Below are 15,466 nucleotides of genomic sequence, written 5' to 3'. Positions count from 1 at the left end.
ATAATAAGCCAATCTGATTCCGCACAATTCATTATTTTCTGAATTATTACTTGTTTGGGTGGGCTAACATCCATCTTCCAGTATTGGGGCCCATGCCAATCTTGCAGCTGTTGTTATATGTAGCAGCAGGTACCATTTTGTTCTATTAACATTTTCGGGTCTTATCCCTAATAAAAATACCTCAGGATGCAATTGTATACGCTGCTCCAACATCTCATTAAGCCACTTCTGAATATTCTTCCAAAATTTCATTGCCTCTCTACAGGTCCACCATTGGTGGAAATATGTGCCTTCTTTAACACCACATTTCCAACAGACTGAGGGTGTTCCAGGGAACATTTTGGCGAGTCTAGCCGGCAGTAAATGCCATCGATATGCCATTTTATATATATTTTCTTTATATCCTATTGACCGGGTTAATTTAATATTCTTAGTCCAGATTTCGTTCCACCTCTCAGGCTCTATTGAATAACCTAGATTCTTCTCCCAAGCATGAACTGAAGTCTTCGCACCTTCCTTACCTACCTCCATAGCCATAAAGAATTTATAGCATCTAGATAACACCTTTTCATCCACCCCCAATAGTATCCTATCTAGAATCTGCACCTCTCGGCTAATCCCAAGTCTCTGTCTATCTTTCATATACTTACTACTAATTTACATGTACATCCACCAGTCTAGGTTCACTCCTTGTTCCTGAAGTGACAATTTTGTTTTTAACTTCCCATTCCTATCTAATATTTCTTTGTAGGTCAATTTTTTACAGAATCAGATAGATCACAGCTTCCACAGGTGAAACCCAGAGTGGTACCTTATTATAATATGTTTTCCTAATTTCCATCCAACTCTCAATCAGGACTCCTCTCAAATGATGTTTCATAAAATGTGCTGAGGGTTTGCCTCTTTCCCACCATAGGTGGGCTGGTATTGCATTTCTAATGTATAAAACCACTCCTCTTTTTTTACATTCTGGAAATGATGTGAAGATTTTCCCTAATTTTGAATGTACCCAAAACTGTTCATGTTGCTTTTTAATATGTACTTTGTCAGTGTTTCAGAAAACCCCCCAACTCCAAGTAAAGATGCGGAAGCAAGCATTTTCCAAAATTCTCTTTACTAGAATAGGCAAACTGGCACATCTGGGAAAACCCGAATCTGAAAAGCCCGGGTTTTCCTTCAGTAAGTCAAAGCTTTCAAAACCATCCACTTTTTCCACCCAGTCGATCACATGCTCCAATCAACATCCGTTCCATCCTGATCCAGTTCCCTGACCACTCCTCCAGATGCTGGATCGCTCTGACCTTGACCGACAGGAAGAATGTTGCTATGTCTACTAACCCCCTCTCCTAAATCCCCTCTCCTACTTTCCCACACATGAGAAGGTGGCAGCATTGGAGCTTCCGGCCTAATATGGCTTCCAAAGCTGACATACTTCTTGTAGGCAAATTATATCAAATTTTAATTTCTCTAATTTGTGAAATACTTTTCTTTTAACAATTGAATTAAGTCCATTTATATTTATTGAAATCAATTTTCTCTCTTCCATAGTCATACTTTATATGCAGGCTTTACTGCTCTAGTTGATCTTAATTCACGCTGTTCTTTGTGTTCCACAATCCCTCCTACTGCGCCTTCTGCTTTTTCAATCATTGCTAGTTCCTCTTCTTGAAATTCTACTGGCACTACTGTCGTTTGGAATTCCATTTCCATTTCCTTCTCTTTGAAAAATTCTGCATAAAATGCTTTTGCTTTGTCTATTGTATCTATTCTATATCTTTGGAGTTGCCACGTTAACACTAATCCTTCTGGTACCAGCCATCTGTAGTTCACACCTTTTTGAAGTAATATTTTAGTCAAAAATTGGTATTCTCTCCTCATCTTTCTCACTTTTCTTGGTATTTGCTTCAGAACCACAATTTCTTTCTCCTTATACTTAAATGCTTTTTCTCTGGTAGTCTGCATTATTTGTGCTTTAATTGATTTCTTAGTAAATCTTATATGCACTTCTCGTGGTAACTTGTTGCATTGCATACCTAGTGTAGACTCGATATATCTCATCCACGCCATCCATCATCATCTCCTTGGTAATTTCTAATGCTTCAGCCAACATTCTTATCATTATTTCTGCCAAATTCTCTCCTTTCTCTTCTTCTACATTTTGAAATCTGAGATAAAATTCTGATCTGTCCATCTCCCATCCAATTAGTCCACTCCTGTCACGTTCAACTTTTACCCATCTATTATCTATATCTTTAATTTTTTCCTCCTTTTGCTCCTCATTTTTCTCAAGCTTTTGCAATCTCTCTTCATATTTCAACATCATTTGCTGTATATTCGCCACTTTTTCATCTGTCTTGAATTGTTGTTCTATCCTCTGGGCTGTTTGAAGAATCATCTGTAATATTGTATCTTTCTCTCATTTTCTTTATCCTTCTCCTGCTGAAGCATTGTCTGAATTGATTGTTGTCCTCCAGAAGGCAACAAGGAGGGCATAGTTGAGGAGGATCCAACTGTCACTACTTTTCTACTCATTCTGTCCAGTAGTCACCAAAGGCCGAAACAAAAAAAAAAAGAAAAGAAAAAGCCAAAAAAGTAAAGGATGTGAAAAAAAAGAGGGAAAAAGGAAAAATAAACAATTCTTCAAGTTCTTCAAAACCCTAATCCACTTTGAAGAAAGAAAAAAAATCTTGAATTAATCCCAGTGTCAATAAAAATAAGCTAAAGGAAAGTCAAATTAAAAAGTGGGGAAAAAAAGGAAGGCCAAAAAGCCAACCCTTAAAAAAAAATCGAAAATCAATCTTCAGGCACTTGTACACCTTAATCCAACTCGGTTATATATGAACAAAGAAAAGAAAATCCATCAGAAATATTTAAGCAGGGGAAGCGTACAGAGAGTTATCACTTAACAGGAACAAAAAAAAAAGTAATAGAAAATAGAAAAAGATTTCAATTTCTTCTGCAGTACTTCTGCCTAAGCATTAACAAATCTCTCTCATTCTGCCTCAGACTCCTGATAGTTCCCTGAAGAGCACCTGAGTAAACAATACAGATAGTTCCAGTACTGATAGTTTCTCAGATGTGCTTCCAACAATCTTATTAGCAAGAAAGTTCAGAGTCCTTGAGTTGTAGCAACAATGTAATACAATTGTTTCAACTTGCTACTTAAATAAAAAAGAATAACAAAGTTTCCTGTCCAGTAGATGGCAGTATTTCACACACTCCTATCTTCCCCGCTAATATAATATAGAAAGTTCTTTGTCACTAAAATGGCAAATGAAAAATTAAAACAATCTTCAAAAAAGGAAAAAGAAAAGTTAAATCCCAAGAAGAAAATATTTTAAATAAAAGGCACAAAGGCTTACAAATGTTAAACTCTCAGTTCTGTCAATCCTTTTCAATCCAGTCCCGGTCAAAAACAAAACAAAAATTTAAAGCTCCACCAATGTAGATGGTTTGAGAATAAAAAATAACTCCAGTTTAATTTCGCCGCTTAATTTCCTTTTATCTCCAATTTAATTACCACTTCAACCTCAGGGTGTTCTTTATATTGATTTGAATTGAAAGTCTCTCACCGCATGGACTCACTGTCACTTCCTGAGCTGTCACTTCCTGAGCTGTCCCAACTTCAGCAGCTACAATGGCTGCCACCCTGCTGCTAGAAAAAAGGCTTCTCCCGGATCAACCAGGGACTTTGCGGTGTCCCTGGGATCATCAGGATGTGCCTTCCACTATCACAGTCAAAATAAGACAGTGAGGTCCAAAAAGGACCGTCCAGCAGTGAGGGTTTCAGCGGCGATCCTGGAGCCCAGGAATCCTCCAACCATTCCGTCGCAACATCAGCTCCTCCTCCTCTTACCAAGGCATTTTAAAGTGGTATTAACACTTCATGTGATCTTGATTCTATTCCTCTGTTTATTCAGCCTAGAACTGTGTTGGCTTTTTTGGCAGCTGCTGCTGTACACTGCTGACTCATATTTAAATGGTTGTCCACTAGGACTCCAAGATCCCTCTCACAGTTACTACAATTGAGCAAGGTACCACATATACTGTACCTGTTGTGCATTTTGTTTTTCTTACCTAACTTTTTTCACCATTGAATTTCATTTTGTTAGATAGCACCCAATGTTCAAGTCTCTCAAGATCCTTCTGTATCTTAAGCCTATCTTCTGGAGTGTTGGCTATTCCTGCTAACTTGATGTCATCGGCAAATTTGATGAGTTCCCCTCGTCCTAATCATTGATGAATATATTGAAGAGTACTGAGCCTAAAACAGTACCCCCCCCCCTGTTTTTTGAAGATGGGAACTATATCAGTTCTTTTCCAGTCCTCTGGCAGTTCCCCAGTGCTCCAGGATCTTTGAAAGATATAGTTCAGTGGTTCTGAGATCTCATCTGCCAGTTCCTTCAGAACCTTGGGGTGTAATCCATCTGGTCCTGGTGATTTGAACTTGTCTAGGGTAGACAGATGCTCACTTACCATTTTGTTCCCTATTTTAACTTCTGTTCCTAATCTGTTTTTGTGGTGCTGTTTTTGATAGGTTGGATTGTTTTTTCCCTTTGTATAAAGACAGTTGCAAAAAACGAGTTAAGTAGTTCTGCTTTCTCCCTGTTTGTCACCTTCTATTCTATCACCAATTATGATTATGTTGATATTCCTCACTTACTTTGAACAACTCAAGCTGGCATGCATACAGTAATGCTTCTTCTTTTTCTTAGAACAACAACCTTGTGAGGTGGGTTATTTAAAAAATCCTCCCTAGTTTCCTAGAAGGTAAGTTGGTAGGCATCTTGGAGAACATCTAATCCAACTCTTGTTCAGTACAGGAATCTACTACAGTATCCTTTGCAGATGGCCAACTACTATCTACTTAAACCCACCCAGGAATACGGAATTTTAAAATAAAATGTAAATATTCCCCCAACCCCCTGACAAACAACCAGGTCTGTATAGGAAATAGAGACCCTCTAGGAGCGCTGCATCCAAATTTTTAACACCTTTTATTTTCTTTTTCAGAGAGGAAATGTTTATTTTTATTTTTCTAAGCGTGCTTAGTTTAGTAACTTTAGTTTTTTTAATTGTGCCTCTTTGATGAATCTTCAGGATTTTGACTTATTTGAGGAGGTAGTGGTGACATTTCCTAATGAAGACCAAGTCCTTTCAGATACTGAGCATGGAGATATATGCATGGAAACTGGACAGCAGGTTGATGGAGACATATGTTTGCTTGGTAAGGATCTATCAATCCACCTACTTAGTGCTTTGAATTGCTTCTTTCTCTAAATGCATTATTATTGATGTATGCATTCCCACCGTGCAAGGATTATATAAAATGGTAAACAGCTAGGACCTAAAATCTATACAGTAATATAAATCCTAACAGATGACTAAGTATATTTTTAAGAATAGCTCAATTTAAGAGCCATGGTGGCGCAGTGGTTAGAGTGAAGTACTGCAGGCTACTTCTGCTGCTTGGCAGCTGCCTGAAATTCGGCAGTTCAAATCTCACCAGGCTCAAGGTTGACTCAGCCTTCCATCCTTCCAAGGTTAAAATGAGGATTCAGATTGTGGGGAGCAATATGCTGACTCTAGACCACTGGAGAGGGCTGTAAAAGCATTATGAAGCGGTATACAAGTCTAAGTGCTATTGCTATTAGCTTCTCCAATCCAGTGTCCTCCAGATGCCATCATTCATAGTCATTGTTTTGAAGACCTGTCAAAGCAATGAGCCTTAAATTCTGTTCTTTTTCTTCTTATATGACAAAATCATAGTCTTCTGTGATATCTTCCTTAAATCTCAGAGGTGCATTTTCAAAAGGCAAGTGGACTCTTTTTTTCCTTTGAGGAAGAACACGACGTTTCATTTCTCACCCAAGAAACTTCATCAATTCTGGCTGGACGATTGGGCGGGCAGGGAGAAATGAAAGAATTAGTTCTGACTGGAAATTTGGTAGGAATGGAAGGATTGTATTTCTTTTCAATAATCTGGTGGTTAGTGCTTTCTCTGAGAGCTGTTGAGGCCGCTTGGGGTTTATCTGTGCCCTCAAGGTCATCTGAATCAGAGTGCAAATGGGTGTGGAATCTTCTTGGAACTGCCGAAAGAACTGTGTTGTAGGCAGGAGATAGATGGTGTGGTATCCCTCTTCCTCTGTTGAGAGAGCGCTGTTCAATTCTATCATAGATGGTCTCTACTTTGGGAAGTCCACATTCTGAATAGAGAGGACCATTGGTTTGAAAGAGGGGTAATAGGCTATGTGTGAATTGAACCGCTCTCCCTCAACAGAGGGGAAGGGATACGACACCGTCTATCTCCTCTCTACAATGCAATCCTTTCTGCAGTTCCAAAAAGATTCCACACCAAGTGCTAATGATCAGATGACTGCAAAGAAATACAATCCTTCTGCACCTCTGCCCAACATTTGTCAGAACTAATCCTTCCCGCACCCCCCCCACCCCCAAATCCAACCAAAACTGATGAAGCTGCTTGGATAAGAAGCTAAACATCATCTTCCTCAAAGGAAAAAAAAACATAGTCTAGTTGCCTTTTTAAAAAGCACCTTCGAGACAACCCTGACCTGGATGACTGAGAATATCCATAGACATCCTTCTCAAGTATAATAAACTGTTTTGTATGAACAATAGAATTAATAAAGCAGAATTGAAAGTTGGTTGGGGATTAAACTATGATAAATGCATATCAAGACAAGGACAGGAAAATAGGTGATTTGTGAGGTCTATGGTATGCACATAGCAAACCAATTATATTCCTGCAATTTTCTTTTTCTTTTTCTTTTCAATTTACATAACAATAAACATTCTTTAACAGTACTGTGTCATATGTCTCTTACAGATATTTACATTTATTCCTATACATTTTTTAAAAAAAATTTTAAAATTTATTTTTCACATAAAACATAAAACATCTTTTTAGAGCAAAGGTTTGGTCCGGTGTAAAATAAGTATAAATTCCAAATTTCATCAATTAACATCTTTAAAAAAAAAGAAAAAAAAAAGAAAAAAATCTAAACCCAATTTTTGTCATTCAATCTAACATCTTATTCTAACATTTAACGTTCTATTATGTAATCACCCTAAATCTTAAACTTCAAATCTAAACAGCTCTTTATAATATTCATTTATCATTTTAACAATCAGTATTTCATATATTCTCCTTACTTCAAAGACCCAAATCAAGTCAGTTTCTTTTAAATCACATCTAATAATCAACACATAATATTTTATTCCTCTCTTAAAAAAACATTTCAAAATCAGTAACTATTCTTCAAAGATATCTCCTTCACTCCTAATTTTATTTTGGCTACATTGCAGCTTAATTAACTGGTTTCCAGCGATGTTCCTCCACTCCTAACCTTATTTGTTGGCTGAATCACAGTTTGGTTTTAACTGCTTTCCAACATTTTCTCCTTCACTCCTCCTAGTTTTATTTTTATCTGGATAACGTCTTTTCAGCTGTTTTCCAGTGGTGCTTTCCTCCATTCCTTACCTTATATTTAACTGGTTCACAGTTTATTTTAACTGGTCCCAGCATTGTCTCCTCCACTCCTCCTAGGTTTATTTTTGGCTGGTTTACAGCTTAATTAACTGTTTTCCAGTGGTGCTTTCCTCCACTCCTTACCCTATATTTAACTGGTTCACAGTTTGGCTTTAACTGTTCTCCAACATTTATCTCCTCCACTCCTTCTAAGTTTATTTTTGGCTAGTTCACAGCATAATTAGCTGTTTTCCAGTGGTGCTTTCCTCCACTCCTTACCTCATATTTAACTGGTTCACAGTTTGGCTCTAACTGCTCTCCAGCATTTATCTCCTCCGCTCCTCCTAAGTTTATTTTGGGCTGGTTACCAGCCTAATCATCTATTCTCCAGGGATGCTTTCCGCCACTCCTAACCTTATATGTAACTAATTCACAATTTAACTTTAATCATCTGATCAATAACAATTTACCATAATTGTAAAATCTATAAGAAAATCTTATTAATATTCCAAAAAAAAATTTGTTCCCATTCTCTTATTTATTTTAAAGAGAAAAACAAAAAAATAATAAAAACCCCAACAACAACATTGTAATCCACTTTAAAATCAATTTTCTATAACCATAATGCTCTTATTAATACTTAAAAGGTTCTTTCATAGTCTTCAAATTTCTTGTAGTTTTTCTATAATAACATTTCTCGCTTTGAAAATAATTTAAAATTTTATTTATTTATTTATTTATTGAATTTGTATACCGCCCTACTCCCGAAGGACTCAGGGTGGTGAACAGCCAAATAAAATCTATAAACAATTCTTGTTAAAGGCTTCATTAACATTTTCTTATTTTCTGTAAAAAAAAATTCTTATTTTCTGTAAAAAACAATATTTTAGACCCTTTAGAAAAGCAAATTTCTGTAATCATTAAATCTGTCAATAATTCTTATTAATAATCAAAAATTCATTCATACTCTTTATATTTCTTATAGTTTCTCTAAAATCAGATTTTTCCCACCTTAAAAATCACTTCTCTTAATAATAGTAATGAAAAGTAAAAAAGGAAAGAGAAAGGGAAAAGGGAATAATAAAGAATAAAAAAATAAAAAAAATAAAAGATAAAGATATGGCGAAAAGGATTAAAAAAAAGAATTCCACAAAGGAACAGAAAAAAGGAAGAGAGGAATAAAATGAAAGAATAATAAAATAAATTTTAAAAAAAGAGAAAAAGTAAAAAAGAGAGTAAAAGAAGGAAGAGGAAATCTCCTTATATTATTTAAACATCAATTGCATAAAAAACATTTACATCCATTTTAATCAGACTGTAATATTTTCCATCTTGATACCCAAATTTTTTCCCCCTTCTTTTCAATTCCAATATCAGTAAAGTTATAAAGACTAAAGAGTTTAGTTCTTTTTTGTTGCCTATGTGATATTGTCATGTCCTCTTCCGTTTTTACGCCCTTTCCTTTTGTTGCCTCGCCTTTAGTCAACAGTTTTAATTGACCAGTTAATTCCTTCTTTCCAATTATCCATAGGTAGTCTAAAAACGAAATAAGTACATCTAAAATCAAACTTTTTTAGTTTTCCTTCAAAACAATCCAATTGAGAAAGCAAGAGTCAAAGTTTCTCCTTTAAGTAGCAAGCAGTCCACAGTTTTCACTTTCACTTCTTAACAGGCAACCATTTTAGCTTCCTCTGCCACGTCTACTTAGATAGTTTAAATTGTTCCGTCTTGTTTCTTATTTCTTCTTTCTTTCCTTAATACCACCAATAAACAAGTTAAAAATCCCCAAAGTTAGAGCTCCTTAATTATTTTCATAATAATTTAGGTAATAAGATACATTGTGTCTGAGTTAATTCAAAAGCAATCCACAGGTTTAAACTTTCACTTCTCTATGGCATGACTCCATTTTAGCTGTAATTCTCCGCTGAGCTTTCCCGGTTGCTTCAAAAAATTTCTGCTTACCACCTCTTCCCTCTTTATCTCTCCAAAAGTAATCCATTTCAATGACAAAGAGTTTCAAAGTTTACAATTTCCAACTAACAGCCATTCCACGGCATTCAATAATAAGGGTAGTTCATAGATGGGTCTCTTCCTCCAGCAAAATAACTTTTTAAATCTTCTTGCCCCCAGAGTCTGTAGCCGCTGTTTAAGGCTAGGGGCTCTCTTTTTGAAATCCATTTTTAAGTGCTGTTCCTGCCTGGGTTAAATCACTTACCCGGTTTCCAAACAGTTTGCTCTATTTCTTCACTTCTTCCTCCTGCACATCACTTTTCCTGATTGCCACAGCCTCGAGGCAGCCACCAGGGCTGCTGCTGAGCCGCCGCCAAAACAGAGGGTAATCCTCCGGCCCCGAGGAACCTGCCTGTTCCTCTTGGCCAACCGAGGGGTCCCTCTCTTTCCCCCAGGACAGGGTAGGTCCGTAAACTTGCCAGTGGTGGCATAACTGATGGGGTTTTTGCGGGGCTCCTAAGAGCCCCGCTATTCCACCGTCTGGATCCCCGCGACGCCAACTGGAAGTCCTACATTCTTGTTTCTCTATTCTAACTAGTTATACCACTTATCCCACACCTCATAAAATTCTGCTTCTTCCTTGCCTTTCATTTCTAACGTGAGCCTATACATCTCAGCACATTCTAGTATCTTGTATATAATCATCTCCTTGGCTGGTATATTTTCTAGTTTCCAGCATTGGGCATAGACAATTCTCGCTGCTGTTACTATGTGTATAATAATGCATTGGAGTTACTTCTTGATCTTTTGGTTAATCATTCCTAATAAAAATAGTTCAGCTTTAAATTCAATTTGTTCTCCTGTTATCTCCTACAGCCATCCCCTTATCTGTTCCCAATATTTTTTTGCTTTGGGGTGCAATTTTCTTTTTCAACTGGGCTACAATTAAACCACATAGACACCTTGTTTTTTTTCATGGAACTCCAGTGAAGTGAATTTGGAACAATGTATGTTCATTTTCCCTGGATAATGCAATCTATTCCTATGGTGCCCTTGGCATTGGATTCCACAATCCCATCAGAGTCTGAAAAATACAATGGCTAACCAGTGCTATCAGGCAGAAACCTGCCAGCTTTCCAATATGCTGATCTTAGACCATAATAAAGATTTGATTTGCCAGCTTTCCTCCTAAAAGATCTAAAAAAGTGTCTTGTGTTGGTGAGTATTCTTTACAAATCCTGAGACATGTTTTCAAGTAAGCTTTAGAGTTGGATTTTTCCCTTTCTTGCATAGATTCTTCTGACACAGAAGCCACTTGGGATTCTTCTGCAGATGAAGCAAGAGGAGGAGGAGGTTCAGGTGAGTCGAGACCTTTCCTTCTACAGCAGCATGTAGGAAGAAATCCTGCAAGGAGGATGAGGCTTTCTACTTCAGAATAAGGGCTCCTGACCCAACTTATTTTGAATTGCTGTGATCTTATCTCCCTCCTCCAACCCCATTCTGAGGGCAGGCTTCAGCTATCAAAAGGCTGGCCACCTTGGCTATAGCAATGAAAAGTCTTTACGGTTTTCTGAACTCCAAAACACTGTCTCTCATTAGTAAAAGGCATTGGTTTTTGCTAATTGCCTAAAGACTGCTGTCCTTAATGGCCCTCAAGCTCATTTAGTACTTACCGATGAAGCAGATGAATTCAGATTTTCTTCTGCATCTGAATAATCTTATTTTGATAATTGTGTACCAGACAAGTAGAGTATTCTTTCTTTTTAATGGATTAGCAATCATGGGCTTCTTTGGCATGATAATGGTGAAAACAAGAAGCTTTCAATTCTTCCATTTAACAAGACAGTCTTGTGGGGGAGTAGCTGACAAAATTTCAGCCAGGGAGTTGATGATGCACAGGTAGTCCTCGGCTTACAGTAGTTCATTTAGAGACCATTCAAAGTTACAAGGCCCTGAAAAAAAGTGATGTCCCTTTTTTATACTTACAATCATTGTAGTATCCCCATGGTCCTGTGATCCAGATTCAGACGCTTAGCAACTGACTCATCTATGACGATTGCAGGGTCTCAGTGTCATGTGATTCCCTTTTGCAACCCTCTGACAAGCAAAATCAATGGAGAAGCTAGGTTCACTTAACAACTGGGTCACTAACTTAGCAGCTACAGCAATTCACTTAACTGTGGCAAGAAAGGTCGTAAAATGGGATAAAATTCATTTAACAAATGTCTCGCTTAGTAACAGAAGTTTTGGGCTCAATTGTGGTCGAGGTCTAGCTGTAATTCCAACTGTTGGAAATCTATTCCAGCCATCTGTAGAGTGACCACACACAAACAAAGGTTGAGGATGTATGTGGTGATTTTATTGAATTACATAGTGACATTATATAGTTTGTTACTTTCAAGTTACAGCGTACTTGGCAGCATCTCATTGGCTACAGAATCTTCCAGGTAACTAGAGTCTTTGGTTAACCATTACTGCTTTGCTTAAGCACTTATAATGTTAGACTTTAATTAAAGTCTAATACACATACATCCCATTTCCTCTCCTGCTGTTCCTCTTATTTACAGAGGTAGGGTCTTAATGCCTACGTGCAAATAACCTTCCTTATCTGAGATTTGCCATCCAAGATAGGAAAATCCCTGCACATATACAAACTGCAAACCCCTACATATCCTCTCTTTTTATTTAATTTTGAGGGGACAAAGATTTTTGTATATATCGCATTTGATGAGGAGGCAGAGAGAGAGGAGTAGGACGAAACATAGTAATTAATGAGGGAATACACTGAATGAAACAACAGCAAGCAACTAACATGACAATAATAATCACAGCATAAAAAAACAATTGCTTAAGCATGAACATTATTCTGAAAATATGATTGGAGTTTAGCAAGTTCATCTTCAATGGTTCTGTTCAAAGAGTGAAAATGAACAGCACATCCATGACGGTCAACAAGTTTACAAAAATTTCCTTGTCGTGCTAACAAATAATCAATAGCAGAACGTTGCTGGAGCACATCCTGATTCAGGTCCTCAATTTCATGTTGGAATTCACGAACAATAGCAGCAGTGGCATTAATTGATTTCTCCAGGCGACATGTTAAACCCAGGATAGAATGTCTATTTTCTGAGCCATTATTCCAGGGTAAGCCCCTAAGGTGATCACCTCAGTAATAGCTCCAGCCACAGCACGACCAAAGGTATTTAGAGAGGACAGTTGTGTATCAATGATAACTTCATCATTACATGTAGGACCTAATGGAGAACGTCGTTGTCGTGAAGAAGATGAAGAAATGCCAATTTGTACAGGTAGGGAAAAGTAGCCAATAGCAGCACACTGGTAATTCTGAGGGTGTATGTTGGTTGCATATTTGTCAAAAAAGAACCACATATTAGCGTCCTTTATTTGCCAGCCAGCACAAATGGATCCAGTATCAGTCATATCAGAAGCGTTAAAAATAGGAAAATTATCAGGATACATTTCAGGCACAATATTAGGTCCATACAAAGAAGAATTAAAGGTACCCCAGAGCCAATAATAATCAGTACAATAACTATAATTCCCTACTTTAGATAAACTATGTCGAGCCTTAGGGTAATCATTCCAATTCTTAAGCCAAGTACGGTGAGCATAACAGCAAAAACATAAGCCTCTAGTATATTGATTAGTATGAAGATAACGCCAATGAATAGAATTAAGTTTAGGATTAAGTTGTATAGGTTGAGTGTTATTCAAAGCAGTAACAGAACTAAGAGAAGACGAGAATACAAAAAAGAATTGTGACAGAATTAGCTGTAATAGCAAAAACAGAAGCAACTAGATTTTCAGGAGTTTGAGGTAGGTCAGCTTGAGCCAATTGCTGTTGAGCTTGGTATGTTGTGGCCTTCACTTGTCTCCAGGTGATTGGTGAAGGTCATTACTCAGGATTAGGAGCAAGATGATACTTTACTAGCAGTCTTATCAGTGGTTCTATTGCATGAAAATGAACATTAACAGGAACATCTGAAAAAGAATCTACAAGAGTTAAATAATTCCAAGTAAATTGGCAGAGGTACCCCTAAGGTTGACCCCACTGGGGAACGGAATAGCTGACTGTTGGCAGGAGAGACATGTTCGTATAATGTCCCAAGCCTGCGCCAAAGGAATATGAAACTGTTTTGCCAAAGATTTTGCATTTTTGTAAAAATATGAATAACTAGTCACTGGATCAGAAAATAAAGAAGCAATTTCCTTAAGGGATTCATCTGTAATGCGATTACCTTCAGTTAGGGCATTGTTAAAAGGAGTATGACTGCGTATATGCTCCACATATAAGGGATGTTGTCGATTCTCCAAATGATGCTTAAGAGACAAAAACAAGGCTAGCAAATTTATATCTAATGACAATGCACAATAAGAAAATGGCAAAGATTGTATAACTAAATAGACATATTGTGTATCAACCACAAGATTAATTCATTGCATAGGGAAAAGTTGTAAAGCTAATATAAGAGCTGCAAGTTCAGCCCGCTGGGCGGAAGTTTGAATTGATGTGAATTTTGAATGCCATTGAGAGTCAGCATGCCAGACCACCACCCCTCTTTTTGGTGAACCATCTGTAAAAATTGTCAGAGCATCAATAAAAGGAGTATGGACAAAAATAGTAGAAAAAGGGTTTAGAGTAGTAGTAACCACAATTCTAGGATCTTTTGGTAATGAATATAAAACTTCTCCAAGATAATTGGAGAAGGCAGTCTGATAACTTTCAGATATCATCATAAGATGATCATGCTCAATCTTTGTATGTGTGAAGGCAATGCCTATCAAATCCTGTCCAATCAGTTGCAAAGCACGCTTTTGGCCTTTTATAATCAATTCTAAGGCAGACTGGTAAGGATAATGTTTCTAGGTGGAGTAACAGATACATTTAACCACTCATGAATAGCTATTTTTAATGTGCTCTTAATGGTATATAAACACCCAGTAGGCAATGGAGAAGTAGGAAGAATAGCTAAACACAGTCCTGCTTCTATTGACTCAATTCCGTCAACATATTGTTGCTTAACTTTGTCCAAGATGAGCTGTAAGCACCTTTTTTGATCATTCAGCAAATGAACTGTATCACTAGGGGATTGTGCTCCTTTTAAAGGTTGGAATAGAGGTAACATATCACCAGTTGTTATGCAGAAGAAAGGCCTAGCCCAGTTAATAATGCCTACCAACTTTTGCCATTGAACTAAAGTATAAGACTTTTGTACCTTTAAGTCAGGCAATACTGGAATGGAAGAAGCTTTCAGTAACCTATGACCCAAGTATAAGTAAGGTTCAGTTTTCTGAATTTTATCATTTGCAATAAACAACCCCTTCTGTGCAACAATAGTTTTTAATTCTTGCAGAAGGGCTATAGAATCAAACTGAGGAGCAGCTATTAAGATATCATCCATGTAATGATAAACCAAATAAGATGGAAATTTCTCACGAAATGGCAGCAGTACATTGTCCACAAAATACTGGACAAAGTAGGAGAATTAAGCATGCCCTGTGGTAAAACACGCCAATGATATCGTTTGGTTGGCATGCTATTATTAAAAATACCACATGGGGACTGTAGAGAGCCACTTAAGGAGAAGAGCCATCATCCAAAATCAATTTTGTATTTAAAAAAGAAAGGAGGTCCCGACCCCAAATATTAGTATGAATAACAAAATATAAGGTTGCAGGGCAAAGGACTTACCAGCTGCTGTGGAGAATTGAATCTCTTGTATGCTTTACCAAGCTTCAGTATCAAGTAACCCTTGAAAAGGTTGCTTATTCAAATAGAGAGTTAAGAAAGGAAGTAACAGAGAGGATTGAGCAATAGACGATTGATCAGAAAGAGTTTTAGGAAGATTCACCCAAGCCTGAATAAAGAGTTCCAGTGTAATCAGAATCAATAACACCAGGGACTACAAAGCACCCCTTTTTATGAGAAGGTAGCTGGAGGAAGCACCGTTTGGGCAGGAATTGAAGCAAATTGACTTGAGCCAAAGAGTTGTTCCACCGTGTATG

The 15,466-nt window shown here is 37.3% G+C and overlaps 1 protein-coding gene across 8 annotated transcripts in view; it reads left to right on the top strand.

Moving 5' to 3' along the window:
* Positions 1 to 15,466, top strand: part of LOC117669169 (uncharacterized) — a 46,706-nt gene that overhangs the window by 21,986 nt on the left and 9,254 nt on the right. For 4 of the 8 annotated variants that reach the window (XM_087891904.1, XM_087891906.1, XM_087891903.1 and 1 more), the window contains exons 3-5: positions 5,101 to 5,227; positions 10,733 to 10,798; positions 12,691 to 12,747. In XM_087891904.1, coding sequence (XP_087748030.1) covers positions 5,101 to 5,227; positions 10,733 to 10,798; positions 12,691 to 12,747 — 250 coding nt within the window. The remainder of the gene's footprint in view (positions 1 to 5,100; positions 5,228 to 10,732; positions 10,799 to 12,690; positions 12,748 to 15,466) is intronic. The other 4 variants (XM_087891907.1, XM_060692752.2, XM_060692751.2 and 1 more) reach the window with 1 other exon arrangement.

Source organism: Pantherophis guttatus, chromosome 4 (assembly GCF_059756535.1).
Source record: "Pantherophis guttatus breed Tessera chromosome 4, ASM5975653v1, whole genome shotgun sequence".
Taxonomy (NCBI): Eukaryota; Metazoa; Chordata; class Lepidosauria; order Squamata; family Colubridae; genus Pantherophis; species Pantherophis guttatus.
The sequence above is the reverse complement of the archived record's forward strand: the minus strand, read 5'-3'. Positions and strand labels throughout refer to the sequence as shown.